This window comes from Ursus americanus, chromosome 2 (genome assembly GCF_024610735.1).
Source record: "Ursus americanus isolate L20-20 chromosome 2, mUrsAme1.1.p, whole genome shotgun sequence".
Taxonomy (NCBI): Eukaryota; Metazoa; Chordata; class Mammalia; order Carnivora; family Ursidae; genus Ursus; species Ursus americanus.
Window position 1 is genome coordinate 10,668,896 of NC_142128.1, and position 18,652 is coordinate 10,687,547.

An 18,652-nucleotide genomic window follows, 5' to 3' on the forward strand; every position below is an offset into this window, starting at 1 on the left:
GCTGTTCCCACTGCATAACAAATGACCCCAACACTTGGTGGTTTTACCCAACACACATTTATTATTCCACTGTTTCTGTGGGTCAGGAATCCAGGGGTGGCTTAGCCGGGTCTTCCGGCCCTGGGCCCTTGAAGGCTGCAATCATCTTAGGGTTCAGCGGGCAAAGGCTCCGCTTCCAGGACCACCCGGTGGTTGTTGGCGGGACGCAGGTCCTCGTGGACTGTTGGACTGGAGCCCCAGTTCCTCGCTGGTGGTGAGCCAGCTACGAGCTGTTGGCCCAGCCTTCCTTGGTTCCTGGCCACGTAGGCTTCTCCATGTGGCAGCTCCCAACATGGCAGCTGGCTTCATCAGAGCAAGCAAACGAGAGAGCGAGAGAGAGTGCCAGCGAGACGGAAGCCAGCGTTTTATCATTTAATCTTGTCAGTGACCTCCTCTGGCTTTCACTGGCATTCTGCTCCTTGGGAGCCGGTCACGCGGTCTGGCCCCACACCAGGGCGGGGGGCCACGTGGTCGTGACTAGCAGGTGGTGGGGATCATGGGGACCATCTTAGGAGCAGCCCACCGTAGCCGTGACTCTTGACCGTAGCCTGAGCCTCGTCCCGTCTCGGGCAACAGTGGTGCGTTTCCGGCGACTCTGTGCTAGAGCGTGTCTCGGCGCTTACTGAGGGCATCATGCCAGATCAGTCAGGTAAAGATGCTCTGACAGCCTCGCCTCATCCAGGTGGACCTTTTCTGGATCAGTGAGCCCCCCGATTCCTTCTGAGTCAACTTAGGGACTGTTATCCTCCAGCTGCCCCTGTTCAAAAGTGTATCTGTAAAGATTCATGGCCGTCACTGCAGCACTTAAAATCTTTCTTTCCAGAGTTATTCCTCAGTAGAGGTGCCAAGACCAAATCCCGCCGGAAAGCTAAGTTGGCCACACTTCATCCTCCAAACCCCTGACCCTCGTGTCTCTCATTCTCGGCAGCAGATCTGGCCCCTGATTCATAGAGAAAACATATGCTATCAGATGCAAGTGACCTCAGTTTCCCACTCTGAGTCCTCCACCCTCCAACGCTTCCTGGCGATGCCGATTCTCCTCCCTACGTCCCAGGGCCAATCTCCTCCTGCCTTCGTGGGAGCTCTCCGCCATGTGCTGGGCCTTCTTCCCCTTCTCCATTGATCCCTCCCCGTCTGTCCTTCCACCTGACCCATGCAGCCTCCACCGGCAGATGCCCTGTGTGGGCTTCCCACTCTCCACCCAGACTGCTCTTCGGGGTCCACACATCTGTATCCCCAGACATTTCCACTTGGCCGTCTCTGGGTGCAGTGAACGGGGCATCCCCCACATGCCGGTCCTCCACGGTATCCCAGGTCCCCTCATGTTGCCTCTGGAAACCATGCCCCTCCTTTTCTTAGGACCCCTGCTGGCTCCCCGTTATGCTCAGGAGAAAGACCAATTCCTGGCCCACAACCTTGTGCCGATGTGGTCTCCATATCCCCCCTCATCCCTCTGCTTCAGTCTCTCTGACCTTGTTCAGACTCCCTAAAGGTGGCCTGCTCGCCCCCTTCCCAGTGTGCCTGCCAGCTCCGCTCCTGGGGATGTCCTCTCTCCCCTTGCCGAGTTACGCCTGCTCGTCCTTCAGATCCCAGGATAAAATGAAGCCTTCCAGGTCCTTCTCTGACTGTCCTCCCCGCAAACCAGATCAGGTTCCCCAACATTCATTCTCAGAGACCCTGGACCCTCCTTCGTTGCATTCCGCACAAATTAATTTTGGGTTAGTTTGGGCTGACCTCTTACCTTTTCCACCGGACTCTGCTCTGAGAGAAGGACCAGGTCGCTTCCTCCTGTTGAATTCCCAGTACCCCGTTAGATGTTTTATGTACGTTAGACATTCAGGAAATACTTGTAGATTGAATGAACGAACTGGGACTTACCTGCTTTGTACACGAGACAGAGCGTTTCTGAGTTCTCGCTGGTTTGTCTTCCTAACAGTGTGGCTCTGGTTTTGATTCAGGTGAACGTCCCCCGGTGCTTACCCTTCTCAGGACTGGGGAAGGTGAAGCAGGCCGCGTGCGGCGGTACGGGCTGTGCCGTGTTAAATGGTGAGACCCCCCCTGCGGGCAGTTCATGGGGACGCTGTTAGGTGGGTTGGATGGGGGGCGGCTCAGGGTCCCCTGGAGTCATGGCTGCAGACCTCAGCCCGAGGGAGGGAAGGGAGCATGGCTGTGGGAAAGTCTAGTTTGCCTGGGCTCAGTTTTGTAGACGGTGAGGGTAATGTTCTTGACAGAATGATAATAACCGTGATTCAGACGTAGACAGCTAGACAGCAACAGGACTAAGTCCTTCTGAGCTCTGTAACAGTAGCTGACCTCTGGAGTCAGCTCCTCCCTCTCCCTGCGCCTGGGCTGGAGACGCAGCCCTGCCCTCCCCAGGGAGCCTGGCCAGAAGACACAAGACAGAAGAGCCGTCGGGCTTGGATACCGAGGCTCGTGCCCTGGGGATTAAACGTCTGGTGTGGCCAAGGAGCATTAAACCTTCCGTGACCAAAATAATCATTTCTGAGACTTTTAGGAATCTGGCCAGAGGTGGGTTGTGTAGTTGGCTTGCTCTCCCGATCGGCGTGACACGCAAAACATCTGTGTGGGAAAAACTGTCCTGAGCCTCCCCTGTGCTCACCGGGCTTCTGGGTGACTGATGACCCCGGCCCGTCCCGGGTATGCTCCAGATGTGGGAATTTGTCCTGAGATGGGGTAGCTGGCCAGATGCCCCCCACAAACAAGAATCAGAAAGAGGACGGAAGAAACACTATTTCAGATCTCCGTCCGTGTGTTCCCGTCAAGCAAGGAGGCGCAAAAACCCACAACAAACCATCCATGTGGGTATAGTGGGTCTTGGTGGTGCGGTCTGAATTCCCAGTGAGGGCGGCCTGCCCTTGGTTCGCCTTACTGACCGTTGTGTTTGCTCTCACGCAGGAGAAGGACAGGTTTTTGTCTGGGGCTACGGAATTCTTGGGAAAGGACCGAACCTTGTGGAAAGCGCGCTTCCAGAGGTGATCCCACCCAGCCTCTTCGGCCTGACGGAGTTCAACCCAGAAGTCCACGTTTCCCTCATCCGATGTGGCCTCAGCCACTTTGCCGCCCTGACCAGTAAGTGGCCAAGCGGGATGGAGGTTTTCACAAAGCGCTGCCAAATCACAAAGCCACAGAATACCCGTGACTCGGCAGGCGTCTGGCTGCTGTGCCTTTCTCCATTCTGTTGCTCGTTCGGTTTGCCGCTCCGTCGCTGACCTGAATAGTCAGACTGAACTAAATTCATTTCACGGTGTGATTCTCAAGTAAATTCGGGTTTCCTTGCGATCAGAAACATCTTTTCATTCCATGGGAAGGAATTGTTTTCTTTTGAAACATCTGGGCTCGGACGGTGAGTGTGGGTTGTCCAGAGTCCCAGGAGTTTTTCGAGGCCATTTTGCTCGACCCAGTAAGAATCCGTATGGCCGAATTCTGGAGGGAACAAAGATGTGTTTTCCAGGACGTCTCCGGGCTTAAGCTACGTGCAGTCACGTGCTTGGAAATTCCATCCGAAGTGTTCGACTAGGGTGGACTGTTTTCTGTTTGCTGTCGTGCTGTGTGGCCGCTGTGGGTCACGCTGATTTTCCCCAGGACCTGATGGCCACCCTGCAGGTGCCGGTTACCGGCCCTCAGTAGGGGGAGCGTAGAGCTGGGGTTTCTGCCCCATCTGTGGGCCCAGCACTTGCATCCGGCCAGCTGGGGGTTGGCATTGGTTGGTTTGCCCTGCTCACGTTTTGGGCGGGGGCCAGACTGGATAGTTTGGTCGAACACATGAAATCTGAGGAGGGGAGGACCGGGAAGGATGGTGAGATCAGAGGGCTCTGACAGCCCGTAACAAAGGGCCTTCTTATTTAATCAGCCCGGATTATTGTAGTCCTGACTTCTCCCGGCTTTTCTTCTGTTCCCCGTGACCACAGCCTTTTGCCAGGAATGGGGTCTCTGTGCCAAAGAGCGCCCCCAGCTGGTGTGGACGGAAATCTGAGGGCAAGGTGGGGCTGTGGGCAGTGCCCTGCCAGGGCTGGGGGTGTCTGTCCTGCAGGTTGGCATTTCCAGGGCCGCCCTGTGGGTTCAGTCTGCCGGGCTGTCCTTCTCCTTCATGGCACTTTTTACAATTTGTAAACATCCGTTTTTACAGTGACGTTGGCTCACTTGTCTAGGTCATGCTCTTTGCCTCGCTGCAGGCCCGTGAGGACAGGGACCGTGCGTGTTCAGTCGCTGCCCTGTCCCAGCTCCTAGCACACGGACGAAGACCCGGCCGAAAGAGGCGCCGGTCACTGTGTATCTCTTGACCAAATGGTCCCGAGATACGGAAGCCAGACAAGGAATGACAGACCGTCCTACTACTCACTCCTTCAGGGCATTACCTGGTCTCGAGGGGGCTCAGCTGTCAGGCTTTGAGGAGGGGGTGTGCGTAAGGGGTGAGCAAAGCGGGCTGTGTGCGGAGCTGCCTGGCCCCAGAGCACCCCGTCTGTGCCAGTCCCCTTTGTGACGGACGCGGCGTGCATCTGGGCTTGGCTGTGCTTTGGTATAGGGATGATATACCTTTCCATTCAAAAGAAAGCATTAATGCCTGGTAGAAATTGAAATTGAGCATTGGGCCCTGTTGGTTCCCTGGTTCTAGAAAGCCTGTTCTCGTGACCCTCCTCCTGGAGACTTGCTCCTGGTCTAGCCCCAGCCAAACTACCATTTTCCTTTCTTTGCAGACAAAGGAGAGCTGTTCGTGTGGGGCAAGAACATCCGAGGGTGCCTGGGCATCGGCCGTCTGCAAGACCAGTATTTCCCGTGGCGGGTAAGGCTGCGCAGGGCGGGCTTGAGGGTGCACCCACGCCAGGGCCCTGGGAACGGCTCCCCCTCTCAGGTCCCGGCTGCCCCCTCCTGCCCCGCGGCTTCAGGCGAGGCCCGTCGTGATGAGGAGCTGGAGAGGGTGCCCGGCTCCGCCGGCTCTCGGCCCTCAGCTCCGTCCCGGGGCCTGCTGAGTGAGCGGCCTGGCTGAGGGTTCCCGTCCCTTGGTGCCCGAAGAAGCCTCGTCAGAGGCTGTCCAGGGGCATGTGGAGCGGGGAAACAGAGGCACGCCAGCACCTCAGAGAGGAGCCGGCCGGGCGCCGAGGGGCCCCGGGAGGGAGAGATTTGAGATGACGAAGTTGGCGCTCCAGGAGCTGTTTACGGAGGCCTGTGCGGAGGAATGTTCTACAGCGAACTGAAAAGAAAGCAGGATGTTTAATATTTAGAGTGCCTTACCACAGCCACCAAAGTAAAAAATAAAAGCTTTCCTTAGGGGGAGGATGCAATTATACAAGAAAGGCTCATTTCAAAATTAAAGGGGAAAAAGGTTCTTTTCTAAATTGTAGTTTATCTTAGTGTTGTTTACTAAGTTCTCCAGAAAAAAAAAAAAACCTCTTAATATTTTTGCAAACAGAACCTACGTACGTGGTACCAGAGATATTCTAAAAAATAAGTCTGCCATCTCTGGTCCCAGAGGCAGCCACCGGTCCTGGTTTCCTAGGTTTCCTTCCAGACATGGTCTCTGCCTCGAGAGGCGTGTGCATGTGTGTGCACATGTGTGTGCACACGCGTGTGCACGCACATGCTCAAGAATCTTCTTCGATGGTTGGATTTTAATAGCGTGTTTTGAAATCGTGTAAAGCATTTTTTAAAACCTCCTGTGAAAACGCAAAAGCCATGTATAATTTAAATAAAGTCAGGATTTGTCAAAACCCCCTGCAAGACGTTTCGAGCCACCTCAGGATTTGGGGGGCTGTTTCCCTCGGCCGCGGGCTGTCCTGGTTCCCAGTGACCCCGGCAGGCCCTGACCCCTTTATAAAAACTGGAGGTGCCGTTTCTAAGAAAACAGGTCAGAGTGAGGGCTTTCTGTTTGCTGGAGAGAAACGGTTGTGCACTGGGGCTGTGCGCGGGCTGGTCGGTGCTTGCTCGCTCGTCCCCCAAGCCCAGGATCCCCCCTTATGGGCGAGGAATGGACAGCCGCTTGGTGGACGGGGCAGGTGACGCGAGCGTCCATGATGTGCGGGTCCTGCCTGCTTTCGTGGTATTTCTCACTTCTCGCCGAGGGGAAGCTTGGTAAGCGGCAGAGCGGCTGGGTTTTGGATGCCTGACCGCTGTGCCGGGTGTGGGGGGCTCCCTACCCGCCTTCCTTTCCCCCAGATTGCAGTGACGATCAGCCATGCAGTAAGATTGGGAATCTGATCGCACTGTTTTGTCCAAATGGCCAGGGCTTGGTGGCCACTGTGGGGCCAGAAGCACCTGCTTGTCAAGGCCACTTGCTGTTGAGACCGGAGCCCCCCCCCCGCGGACTCCTTACCAAGTGGCCCTTGGGAAGGTCGCTCCCTGCACCCCTGCTGTCAGGGGGACACCCTGGGCTGTCCCCCTGACAGCTGCTCTCCTGCCGAACCGCTGTGCTCCCCCTGGCACATTGGCTGGGCCCTCCGTGCTGGTGGGGTTGGGAGGACCGGCCAGAGGGCGCCTTCTGGCATGGTGCTAAGGGCCTGGCGCTTGCCGTGCTCTGCAGGCTGGAGCTGCCAGCCTGGGCTCTGGGGAGTGGCGGTGGCAAGAACCAGGTTTGGGATCCATGGGGTTGGATTCCTTAAAGATCAGATCCATCTCGTTCGTATTGGGTCGTGGGGTCTGATTCCAGACTGTTCTCCTGCACTTTTTTTTTTTAATGACAGATGATTTTATTCTTTAAAAAATTTGTTTTTTCTTATTAATCTTTGGTGGGTGAACTGTTCTATCACCTTAGGAGTATTCCAAGAAGGAAAAGAAAAAAGAGTAAAGCCCTGTTTGAGGCTCCTGCAGCGGCACTAACTCTTCGCAGGCTCACAGAGCCCGGGCTGCTCTGCCAGTGTGCAGGCCCAGGGAGGGACGCCGCGCCCCACCCCGACTCAGACCTCTCTTTCCAGAAGCTTTCCTGCAGGTTATCCTGCCGCACACTGACACTCAGAGCTCAGAGAGGGTCAGTGAGCTCTTCAAGGCCCCTCATCTGGTGAGAGGCAGGGTCCAGAGCCAGACTCGGGTGTGCCCGACTTTGAGACTTCACCATGGTGCCCTCCTCTACGAGGGCCAGGAGCTGGAGAATCAAGTCCCCGGCAGGGCTGGGGGTGGGGAGAGGCAGGGATGTACCCCCCAGTCTATACAGGGCCCTCTGACCTTGGCGGCACTGCGGGATCAGGCCACCAGGGCAGGTGTTTGAACGGCCTTCCCCCATCACCCACCCAGCAGCGTGCTCTTTCCGGACGCGCATCTCTGCCTGTGTGAGGAGGCAGCAGAGCTGTCCTGCCTGCCGGGCGCCTCGCTTCCCAGCCATCCTCAGGATGGCCTGCGAGGCGCTCCCCCTGGCCCCCGGCCTATAGCTGTGGCCGCTGACTTCAGGAATCGGCGGGGCAGGGGCGCTGTGCTGCCCTGTCTCACGGCCACGCAGCAGGCGGGGCTTCGACGTGAACTTGGGGCTCTGCGTGCCCACTCTGCAGCCTCTCGCCCTGCGGCCCTTGGGTCAGGACCATGTTGGCTTGGAGTCACGGGCTGGCAGACCATCTGGCTGCCCGGCCTCTTCGCATACGGTCCCGGGCCCCAGGCGGGCTGTCTGGGGGAGCGGACGTGCGGGGCCGCGAAGGAACTTGCACATGCAGCCAAGTCGGGGAGCAGCCTTTCTCCTGGGGGCGTCTGAGACCCGGTCGTGAAGAGGGACGTTCCTGAGCGGATTGCACTCAAACTTGTAAGAGCGTGTTGAGTCCTTCAGGCCGGATGAACGGTTTCCCTGTGCAGGAACCTAGTGAGTGTACATTGGTTGAGAAGAGAAACTTCACTTCACCCGGACGAGGACACAGCACACGTGGCTGAGGGCGGTCTCGTCTGGGACTCGGTTCAGAGACCGTCAGAGACGGAGAGGCCACGTGCCGGGGGAGCGGGGACCGCGGAGGCTCAGAGGCCAGCGTCAGCCACGACCGTCCTCCCAGCCAGCTGACCAGGGCCAGGTGGCTCCTCTGGCCAGAGCACTCGGGGACAAGGACAGAGATGCTTAAGTGCAGCAGCGTGGGGGCCGGGGAGCGCCGAGGGCAGCCGTGTCCCTGGGAAGGTCAATAACGCACACTCTAATGGCCCGGGGAGGTTGCTAGGAGTTCACCTGGGCCCGTGGCCGCAGAGGCAGCATGTTTCCTTCTGCTTCCATGGCCAGCCTGGAACGCGTTGTGCACCTGCAAGCCTCGGCGGTGGGCTGCGGGCACCGCTGCTCGTTTGTTCAGTGATTTCTGTGATAGGCGTCTGCTTAGGGAGGGGGGGCAGGCGTCCATTTGCCTGATGGCTGGGAGCCCTTAATGGACTTGTCTCCCCACGCTGCAGGCCCCGGGCTCAGGGGTTGCTGCTGCCGCCCCCGGGCTTTGAGGCCAGGCCATCTGGATGAGGCCTCCCCCCTCTTTGGCTCAGCAAACTCCCCAGGCTGTTACAGATCCCCGCTGCAGCTGTCACGCTGCCCAGCAGAGCATGGCCACCAGGGGAGGGTGGCCGAATTCGGATCTGCTCCGCAGAACAGCAGCCTCAGCGTCCTGCAGGGGTCCGAGCGCGAAGCAGGGCGGGGGCACCGACTTGCCAGCTGCCCCCTGAAAAACACAGTTCTCGCCTGTGCTGCTGCCTGCCTTGAGAGCCTCTGGAAGGACTGCAGAAACCAGTTCAAAGTGGTTTCCAGTTCAGCGGGAGGGTGGGAATAAAGGGGCAGATGCTGACAGGGTGGGGTTAAAAGGTACTTAATACCGGGGCGCCTGGTGGGCTCAGTGGGCAGAGCGTGTGACTCTTGATCTCGGGGCTGTGAGTTCGAGCCCCACAGTGGGTGCAGAGATGACTTAAAAAAGGGATTTAATACCTTTCAATTCCTTTTTACTGCATGTCGTTTTATGATGTAGCCACGGGAGGGTCTTACCTATTGAAAATAACAATGATAGTCTAACGAGGAAGAAAAGCGCTCCTTGTCTGGGGAACTGGCCTGGCTCTGGGCACGCGGAAGTCCCGGAGTCATGGGCGCCCCGGAGCTGGCTGGGCGGCCGTCTCCCATGCCAGCCTGTAGGACAGCGACAGTCATTTTAAAGGCCAGCCGGCCAGAGCCTCCACATCGGCCTGGTGGCTGCTGGCACCTTGCGGGTTGGCCTCTCGCGTGGTGAAATACTGTCAGCATGGGTGGGCACTGTTGGCAGGACTGGCCGCAGGGCCTGTGGCCCCCTCTGTGACACAGTAGACCTCCCTCCTCGAGGGTCCGCGTCATCCGGGAACAGCCGGCCTGGAGCTGAGGCTGATGGCTCACGCGGCTGGAGATGCCGGCCGGGGCCTCCTTCCCAGAGTGGACCCCAGCCGATCCTAGCAGCCATGGCAGTGACCCCTGGGAAAGGTCATTGAGCACCTGGCTCAGGAACAGGTGTTGACCTCTGGCGGGGTCGTGCTCAGGACGGATAGCTCTGTGGGAGGTGCGGGTTCCAGCAGCCTCTCTGACGGGCAGGTAGGAAGAGTCACGTCGGCCACTGGCTGGGTGGGACGTGGGGCGACTGCACGGTCATCAGAACAGCCCTGCCGGCTGCGTGGAAGCACCCCCATCTCCAGGGGAGGGAGCCAGGGTCCGGGGAGGTGAAGTCATCCACCAAGGGGCAGAGCCAGGGTTGGGCCCCACGTTGGGCCTCCTCCAGACCATGTCCCCTCACGCTGTGCTGGGTCTTGTTTTGCAGGTGACCATGCCTGGGGAGCCCGTGGATGTGGCATGTGGTGTGGATCACATGGTGACTCTGGCCAAGTCCTTCGTCTGAAGCTCCCCCCTGACCCGCTCGAGCCCGGAACCTGGCCTCAGTACCGCTTGGACTGCTTGGCAGAGGCCCCCGGCGGGGGTTCTTGCCGGGGGTCAGAGAGGATCCGGGCCCTTCGTGACGCATGATGCTCTGTGCCAGTGTCCTTAGTGAGAACGTACTGGAAGTCCTGGGACGCAGTCCCCTCTCTGGCTGAGGGTGAGATCTGCTGCATTGACCACAGGAGGGCTGTCCTCATCAGGCCAAGCACCAGCGAGAAGGGTCCCGGCTGTGTGTCACGTCTGACCCGAGCAGCGGGGCCGGGGGAAGCTTAGCTCTGTGGCATTGCCGTTTTGTTCGTTCTTCAAGGTGGCCTGACAGAATCTAGTGACCACAGCAGAGCTCCTGGTGGGTGTGTGGGCTTTAGGGCGAGCTCAGCCTGACTGAGGGGGCCGGCCTGAGAAGCCCCCGCAGGAGTGAGCGCGAGGCCCGGTTCTTGCGCGCGGAACGCCGCCCGCCAAAGCTTGGCTGGAGGGCCAGCCTCGGGGAGGAGATTCGGAAATCGTGGCAAACATTCGAGGTAGTAACATAAACTTGGCCTTTCGTTTAAAAACATCTTTTTAAAAATCTCTTTTGAAATAAAGTCTATTTTCTGCCTTTTTATTTTTGAGCACTGAAGAGGGTTTTTTTTAATCTTACTTGATCATTTAGAGATTCACTTGCAAAAACAAGGCTTTAGATAAAGAGGCGACTGGAAGCCAGTGACAGATACTTCAGAAGACAGTCCTGCTTGGAAACGATTTTTCTGCACAGTCTCCTCCCACGGTTCAGTTGGGAGAAAATGACGAAGCCTAAAATAACTGGAAATCATGTCACCCACCGGGATCTCACTCCCTGGCTGCACCCCCTTTCTCTTATTCATTCACTCAACAGATACTGGGTGCCCCCTGCGTGCCAGCCACTGCTGATCACCCTGGGTCACTCGGGGACGACACCCCCACAAGCAGGTCCCACGTAGCTTGCGTTCTAGGAGGTGAAACACAGCTGACAAGCAAACTGGAGAGTATGCTAGATGGTTATGTGGGCCGTGGAACAGACAAAGCCGGGAAGGGGGCTGGCCGTGTGGGGGATTTGCGGTTGAAAGTGGAAGGGTCGTGGCGCCTGGCTGGCTCAGTGGGTAGAGCTCAGGGTCGTGGGTTCAAGTCCCACATGGGGTGTAGAGATTACTTAAAATCTTTAGGGGGCGCCTGGATGGCTCAGTCAGTTAAGTGTCTGACTCTTGATTTCAGCTCAGGTCATGATCTCAGGGCTGTGGGATCGAACCCCGAGTCGGGCTCCATGCTGGGCACGGGGCCTGCTTGGGATTCTCATTCTCCCTCTGCCCCTCCCCCCTGCTCACGCTCGCTCTCTCAATAAAAATCTTCAGAAAAAAATAAAGTGAAACAGTCACGGAGTAGTCCTTGCTGTGAGCTGAGGCCACAGAAACCAGCCAGCTTGCCTCTGGGGGAGCAGCCCCGGGACCCCTCTTCTGGGCTCATGCTCCCTCCACTTCTTGGTGGAGAACCGGTTCTTTTGCTTGACAGCAAAGATCTCCCATAAGCTTAAGAGAGAAGTTGAAAATGATCTGCCATTTTCCTTCCCGAAACTCCTGGCTGGGCCGTGTACCCCAGGGGTGAACAGAAATCTGTTCTCAGTGCAGCAGGCGTCTTAGAGCACCCACTGATCTACGGAGAGTGAGTGCTCTGGAAGGTCAAGGTCATGCTTCTGGGTGTTCAGGAAGGAAGTGATGGTGCTGGGGAGGGTCTCTGTTGAAGGAAGGAATGGTTTTAAGCCTCCCACCCAAGATTCAGATCCAGTGACTACCTCCGTCTTGGACACAGCAACCGGGACACTAAAAGGGACGCCCTTGGATTGGTCTTAAAACCCAGGGTCTTGCAGTTGGGCTTGGTCTCCCTCACTGGCTGGAATGTGCCAGACCCTCTCCACAGTTGTTCTCTGCCCTGGTGTCTTGTCACTTCTGTCCCCCCATCCCTGACCCTCCCAGCATCAGGCACCCGAGTCCCCATGGATGTCCTGGAGCCCGTGCATCATCTGAAGGCCTGAGAGGGCGCTCAGTCTGCAGACCCCAGAGGGAAAAGACTTCCAAGCAGTAGAACTTGCCGAGGCTCTGGGTGGTAAGAGTGCTTCAGCCCCACGCTCATATCCTTACGTCTCCAGGGGCAGAGGTGAGGTGGGGTGGGGGTAGGGGTCGGTGGGGCCAAGTGAAGACAGGTCTTCAGCCCCGCCCTGCTCACACCTGCCTTCCGTGGAAAATACCAGAGAGGTCCAAGACCCCTTTCTTGCCGGGGCAAGGAGCCAGATGCTAGAGGCTTGTGGGAGGGACGCTGGGCAGGTGCCCTCCCTCCTGCCTCCAGGGTGTCCTGTCTGGAGGCATCAGCTCCTGGGCTTCCAGAACCAAGCAGCCCTTCCTGGGCTGGTGTGGGGGTGGTGTGACGTCCACAGCAGGGCTCCAGGCTTGGGGAAGGAGCTCTGTCCTGCTCCATCGGCCCCCCGACCCCCAGGCCCGCATCTGCCAGAGGTCTGGGGAGGAATGGTGGGCGTAGTACGTAGTAGCCGGTCTCCAAGGTGGCCCCCGAGACCCTGACCTCGAGCGGTCTCCTGTGTCAAATCAGAGCTGGGCTTTATGACCACAGTGTAGGATGGTGGGCGGTGGTGTGTGAATTCTGAAGCGTGGGAACTCCAAACCATCTTGCTTCTACCTTGGCTCCCTTGCTCTGGGGGAAGCCAGGCACCCCACTGTGAGGAAACTGAACCCCGCGGGGAGACCCACACCGAGAGGAACAGGCTTCCTGCCAACAGCCAGGCCCAACCTGCCAGCTGTGTGAATCCACCGCCTTTGGAAGTAAAACCTCCGGTCTCGGCCAAGACTTCAGATGATGGCAGCCTCACGAGGGGCCCTGAGCCACAACTGCTCAAGCTGCTCCTGAATTCCAAACCACGTAAACCGCGACACCCACGCGCTCATTTGTAAAGCTGGGAAATTTGGGGGCAGCTTGTTACGCGGCACCAGGTGACTATTACAGCCCCTCTTGCTCCGGGGGTGGGTGGTTCTCCTCTCAGACTCTGGGTGTTGGGCTGGAAGCCTTGCTCTCCTTCCCCCCAGCCCCCCCGGCCTGTGCTCCCCCCAACCGCGGCTCAGGGAAAGGAACGACCGCAGATGTGGCCCCGGGTCGGCCCCAAGTCAGACAGCGGTCAGCCAACATCCATTTTTGTCTCCATTTTAATTAATACTTTACAAAGTACAAAATATACTTTTTGGGGGAACATTAGGTACTTTTTTCTCTCCGTCATACAGTACATGAATCTCGAGGGGTTTGTGTGTCTTCAACAAAGAGGGTAAAAGTGTGAGGGCCCTCGGGCGTCGGGCGGCCCCGTGCTCCCCCGGCCCAGGGCTCGGGACAGATGTAAGTGCCACTGCTACTGCCGATGACCCGGGGCATGCCAGGTGAGGGCCAGACCCCCAAGGCGAGGTCCTGGGCAGGGCAGAGGCCCCTCAGAGCCCCATCATGCACCCACCATCCACTCACCCCCATCTCAGGATAACGGAAATAATTTTGGCATAGAGCAAGAGGAGGACTTGGAATTTTTGTTTGTTGTCAGCCCCCTCTCCCCCCCCCCCCCGCCCAGTTTGGGAGCCAGCCCTGCTCAGTTCTCCCCGGACCGTTTTCTGAATAGGTAAACTGAGGCAGAGCACAGGAAAATACACTGGACTTGACCTCTGTCTTGGGACCCGAATTTGGCCCGTTTTTCATCTGCTCCCCACCCTGGTCTCCAGCTTCACCGGACGCGCTTGGCAGAGAAGCCCCGGCAGGTGAGGGGCGCCGGCACCCGAAACCTTGCCCTGCGAATACTGTCTTCAGGACCGCGCGTACTGGACGGCTGGCTCGGCAGGTCTCGCCCCTTGGGGCCGCAGGGCAGAGCTCCTGCTGGGGACACCTCCGCCCCCCCAGAGCAGCTTTAACAAAATCAAGTGAGGTGGGGTGTGCCGTGTGCGAGGCCTGCCAGCCGCGCACTCCCAGCCCTACTCCACGTGGCCCGCAGTGACAATGCTCCTGAGGCCTGAAATACTGAACGAGCCAGGCCCTTAGCTCGGGTCTGGGCTCCGCACGGAGGCGCTCACACACACACGGATGTGTAGGACAACACACAACACGGTCCTGACTCCTGGCCTTTCCCCTGCCTTGAACCAAGAGCCTCGAACTCCCTCTCTGCCACGGATGCCACGGGCCAGGCCACAGGCCTCTCCCTCCGTCCTGGGGGCACTTCTGGTGCCATCGGCCCCAAGGACGGCAGGCTGGTCGGCTGACGGCTCCTGCCCAGCCTTCGCCCTCTTGACATCAGAGCTGAAGGCCACGGCCCACGTGGTGGCTTCCTCCCAGGTCTAAGGGGAGAGCAGGAGAGACAATGAAGCTTGCCCTGTGTGGCCTCTAATTTGAAAATGAAAGGAAGAAAACTAGCTGGGATGAGCTCTGAGATGTAGGAAAAGGTATCTAGCTACAGTAGGGCTCAGCTCCCCCCAGGACAACCCCGCCTCTCACCCCAGGCCGGCCCTTGGCTGGGCTGACCCCCCGCGGCCATCTTGGTTGGCTCGACAGCCTTTTTGAAGGGAGGGCTACTACCCCCTCCAGGCCGAGCTCCTCCCCCAGCACAGCATCTGGGAACCCAGAAAAGCCAACACTTATGTCTTTGGGGGGTCAGGGGGAGACTCCATTATCCTCTCCCCCTCAAGCTCTGCTCACCAAGCCAAACGCCTGCTCCATTTCCCAGCGCCTGTGACTGCCATGACGGGCTGCTCCCCTGCCCCCGCCTACAGGGGACACAGATCTACTGGGGGGGTTTCTTCCTACTCCCCACTCAGGGTTCACTGAGGAAGTGGCATCAAAAACTCCTCGGTCACAGAGCACAGGAGTGCTCTGCTATCACCTGGGAGATCAAGGTCCCTCTTAGCCCTGGCTGGGAAGGGCCCAAGCTGTCCCCACGGCTAGATCCAGAGGCCCAGAAAGATGGCCCGGGGACTCCTAATGGTCAGCCTGAGAAATGCGGCCAGGAGGGGCTGGCCGGGGGCTGGGCAGTTTCATCTTTGTTAGGTGACTGGTGGCCTTGGCTTGGGACAGAGGCCTCCCCCTACTCATCGAACCAGAACCTTCTGACCTCCAGGCTATCCTCCGTCACCTCACAGAAGACAAGCCTCGCCAGACCACGCATCTTCTTCTGGACACCGCACTGGTCACCAAGGCCACGCTGCCCGATGGGGGAGGCCACGGCAGGCGGTTCTGGGTCCCACCAGGGGCCCGTGGCCTGCAGTTGCTGAAAGGGGGAGAATGCTGGTGCTTGGGAGACTCTGGACCCCCTGGACCCCAGGGTGGGGAAGTCCACACACCTCTCCAGCCTGGATGTGTGCCCTGGCCTTTGGAGACCCCCTGGAGGAAGGAGGTACAGAGCTGCCCCGTGCCCATCTCTGCTGGGTCGAGACGGGTGCTGAGGGAGAAAGCTGTTTCTTGGGAACCAGAGGAGCCCATCCTGAGGGCTGAGCCACGGAGACAGATTTTTATAACTGGGGGTGAGGGAGAAGGGGGTGGTCACACCTCCCCCCTCTCCCTACCTCCTCTCTGTAGTGTGCAGGGATGGGGCAGGCGAGGGGCAGGGGTGGCCTTTAGCTGGTGTGGGCAGAGAGGCAGAGCCAGAGCCCAGGTGGCAGGCCCAGGGCCGCCCCTCACCTCTCCTTCTCCGCAGCCTTGCTCAGGAGCCCCATTTCCCTGCCCCTGCCACGTGCCCTGCCAGCCAGAGCCAAGACAGCCTCAGCCCCGCGGGTCTGGAGACCACGCCCCCTGCACCCAGCAAACCGGGGGGCATTCTTCCTCCCCAGACTGCTGTGGAGACCACGTCCCCGCGACTATGCTCCGCATGGGCGGGCAGAGAGAGAGAGGGGAGGCCGGGGAAGGGGAAGATCCAGGTGGCAGCTCCCGCCCAGCCCTCGCCCAGCCCCTCCCGGACACAAGGTCAAGGGCACCGGCCCTTTTCCTGGCTGGACGGGGCCTGGGAAAAGAACCTGAGGTTTCTAAGCTTGCGGGTGAAAATGACGCAGGAGCAGCCATGTGGGGAGATGGGGGGCACCCCGGGTGGACAGCTGGAGCGGGACCACGTCCCCGCCCAGGGCTTCGGGCTCAGGGCAATGGGAAGAGGGCCTTTCTGGGGCTGAGCAGGTGGAAATCGCGACGCTCCTCCCTGCGTCCCCGCGTTCGTAGGATCAAACAAAGGGCGGCCAGGGCCCTCGGCCATGGAAACGGGGGTGCAGGATGGGGCTGAAGCCAGCTTTCGGGGGAGACTGGGGGACGGACCGCGGGGGCTCCGCGCTCGGGCTGCTGGTTTTGTTTTTCTCTCAAGTCACGGCTTCTCCGATAGCGTATTGCCTATATACTTGAAGTAAAAATATACGGTGGCTCAAGACCTGCGCCTGCGCGGAGCAGACCCGGCGGGCGGAGGCCCTCACGCCCACACACGCGCGCACAGTGGGGTCCGCGCCCACGTACCGTGCGCACACGCGCGTGCGTGCTCACACAGCATATATTAACATATATATTGCTCAAGTATATATGCTATTTACAGTATATATCTATATCAACATAAAACACAGGTATTTATAGGTGTGTACAATAGATACGTTCTGGGGGGGTCTGGGTAGCACATATTTCTGGGGTCACGGCGCCGACACGCTTGCTCGGCAGGGAGGGAAGGCGGAGAGGTGACACCATCAGGGGACCCGACTGGACAGGCGCGCCACGACAAATCAAGGCCTTCCGAGGAGAGAGAAAGGGGACTCAGGGCTTCGGGTCCCTCCCTGCCCGCTCGGCCACCCCCGTTTTGGAGCCACCAAACAATGGACACGTTTTGGTTGTTTTGGAGTTTTGTGCAAAATGATTTAACTTAAAACAAAAAAACAAAAAGAAGTGGGTTCCTAATCAGTGCTTGGGCCCTGAGCATCTTCAAGGATCCAGACCCACGGCTCTTCCGTGGAGGGCTGCCCAGGCTCAGAGGGGCCCACAACGCTGGGAGAAGGGGGGAGTGGGGCTCACACAAGCCCTTCGCCTAAGGGAACGTCCCTTCTCCTCTGAGCTTCTCGGCACGGCGCGAGTCAGCCACGCTGCCTGAGAAAGAGCACCAGGGAGGGCGGGAGCCTCAGGGGACCCTCTGGTCCAGCTCGCTTGGGAAGCGCCCCCCGCTGGAGGGGGGCCGTGGGGGCTCACCCCGTTCTCCCTGGTCAGCCTCTAGGAGGTACAAGACCACCCCAGCTGGCATGCCACCTGCCTGCCCACCGCCCCGTGGCCTTCGGGTCCCCTCTCAGTTTCGGACAGAACCAGGGCTCCCTGGTCGCCTGTCAGTGGGGCTGCATGTGCAGCTCCGTGTGGGGTGCCCTGGAGGACCCCTGTCTTGTAACAGACCCCTGCGGCCAGCTTCCTGCTCCAAAGAGAGGGCCAACGCTTCTGGGACACCTCCCGATTCTCATGCTTGTCCCTGGAGCCACAGGGCACCAGCCGAGTGATGCTGAGCCTCTGGGCCCCCCGACAGAACTCAGTAGGGCCCGTCCCATGAAAACTGCCGCCAACCGCAGCCTGGGCGCAAATACATTAAATAAGAAACTAAAACGTATGGTACAGTTTTCTCTATTAAGGCTCAGATAAGCTGCCCCCAGGTCAAGTACTCATGAATGCCACAGTCCCCAGCTGGGGGGGGGCAGGCAGGTGAGTCGGGGGCAGAGGCCTTCCACATCCCCCAAAAGTGGGGCAGGGGAGAGGGGCAGGATAACGGGGGAGCCCTGTGCTGGTCTAGTCAACTGCTGGGGAGTGGGGGTGACCCAAGAAACCCCAGGTCCCGAATGCTGGGGATGCCCCCACTTGGGGGAAACCAAGGCTCTGCCGGCCCAAGTAGGGTCCAGGGACAGCAAGAGGGGACAGGAGCTCGTGCCCCAGGCTGGTGGGTCTCCTGGGAACCGCCCCCAGGAGTGAGTGCTTATGGTGGGGAGGGTCTGGCAGGGCCCCCTTGGCAGTCTTGCTGGGAGTCGGGGCACAGGCCCTGTGGATGGCAGGCGAAATTCTGGGTGGCACGAGTCCTCCCCAGCTCGGGGCCCCACCCAGGCTTGTCAGAGCCGCCCCAGCACATGACCCAAGGGCCGCCCACTGGCCTCCACTCTGCGGGAACCAGCCCGGAGCTGATGGAACCAGAGACCAGCGACCACGACAGGCCAGCCCCAGGTCCTCACGGGGGCCTCCCCAGGCTCCATGAACTCAGCCCCGCTTGGCCAGTTCCCCAAGATGACACGAGAATCAGAACCCCATTGTCTCGTAGGAGGCCCCTGCTTCCTTCGGCAACCGCCCCCTGCTGTGGGCGGGGCCAGGTGGGAAGGTGAGTGGGCTCGCGAGCTCCCTGGGCCTCGGACATCATTTTCTGGAGCGGGAGTGGGGGGAGGAGGAGGCTAGGGGTTCTCTGGAGGGTCTGGGGGCTCCAGACAGGAGGGCACGGGAAGGCCTTGGCTTGGGCCCCAGGCCTGTCAGGGGAAGCAATCGGGGGTATCTCCCAGAGGCCCCTTCTTGGGGGCCCCTGGGGCCGATTTTCCAGTCTGTGAGAAATACTGCGAGAAGAATCTTCAGGGTAGGGGCCGGGCCCAGGCCTAGGGGGCAGACAGGGAGGAGCAGAAGAGGCCCTCCTAATGCTTCTCTGCTTGGCTGACTTTCAGGGCGCTGATGACGGCGCTGATGTTCTCCTCTGGTACCTGC

General features: G+C 59.2%; 2 protein-coding genes across 3 annotated transcripts in view; one reads left to right on the forward strand and one right to left on the reverse strand.

Moving 5' to 3' along the window:
* RCC1L (RCC1 like) overlaps window positions 1-10,484 on the forward strand; it is a 33,788-nt gene extending 23,304 nt beyond the window's left edge. For both annotated transcript variants that reach the window (XM_045786150.2, XM_045786148.2), the window contains 4 exons: window positions 1,998-2,085; window positions 2,956-3,129; window positions 4,755-4,840; window positions 9,768-10,484. In XM_045786150.2, the coding sequence (XP_045642106.2) occupies window positions 1,998-2,085; window positions 2,956-3,129; window positions 4,755-4,840; window positions 9,768-9,845 (426 nt within the window). In that variant the 3' untranslated portion in view covers window positions 9,846-10,484. The remainder of the gene's footprint in view (window positions 1-1,997; window positions 2,086-2,955; window positions 3,130-4,754; window positions 4,841-9,767) is intronic.
* A 2,601-nt stretch (window positions 10,485-13,085) lies between these two features.
* Window positions 13,086-18,652, reverse strand: part of CASTOR2 (cytosolic arginine sensor for mTORC1 subunit 2) — a 54,380-nt gene continuing 48,813 nt past the window's right edge. Inside the window, exon 9 of the mRNA XM_045786145.2 lies at window positions 13,086-18,648. Coding sequence (XP_045642101.1) covers window positions 18,583-18,648 — 66 coding nt within the window. The 3' untranslated portion in view covers window positions 13,086-18,582. The remainder of the gene's footprint in view (window positions 18,649-18,652) is intronic.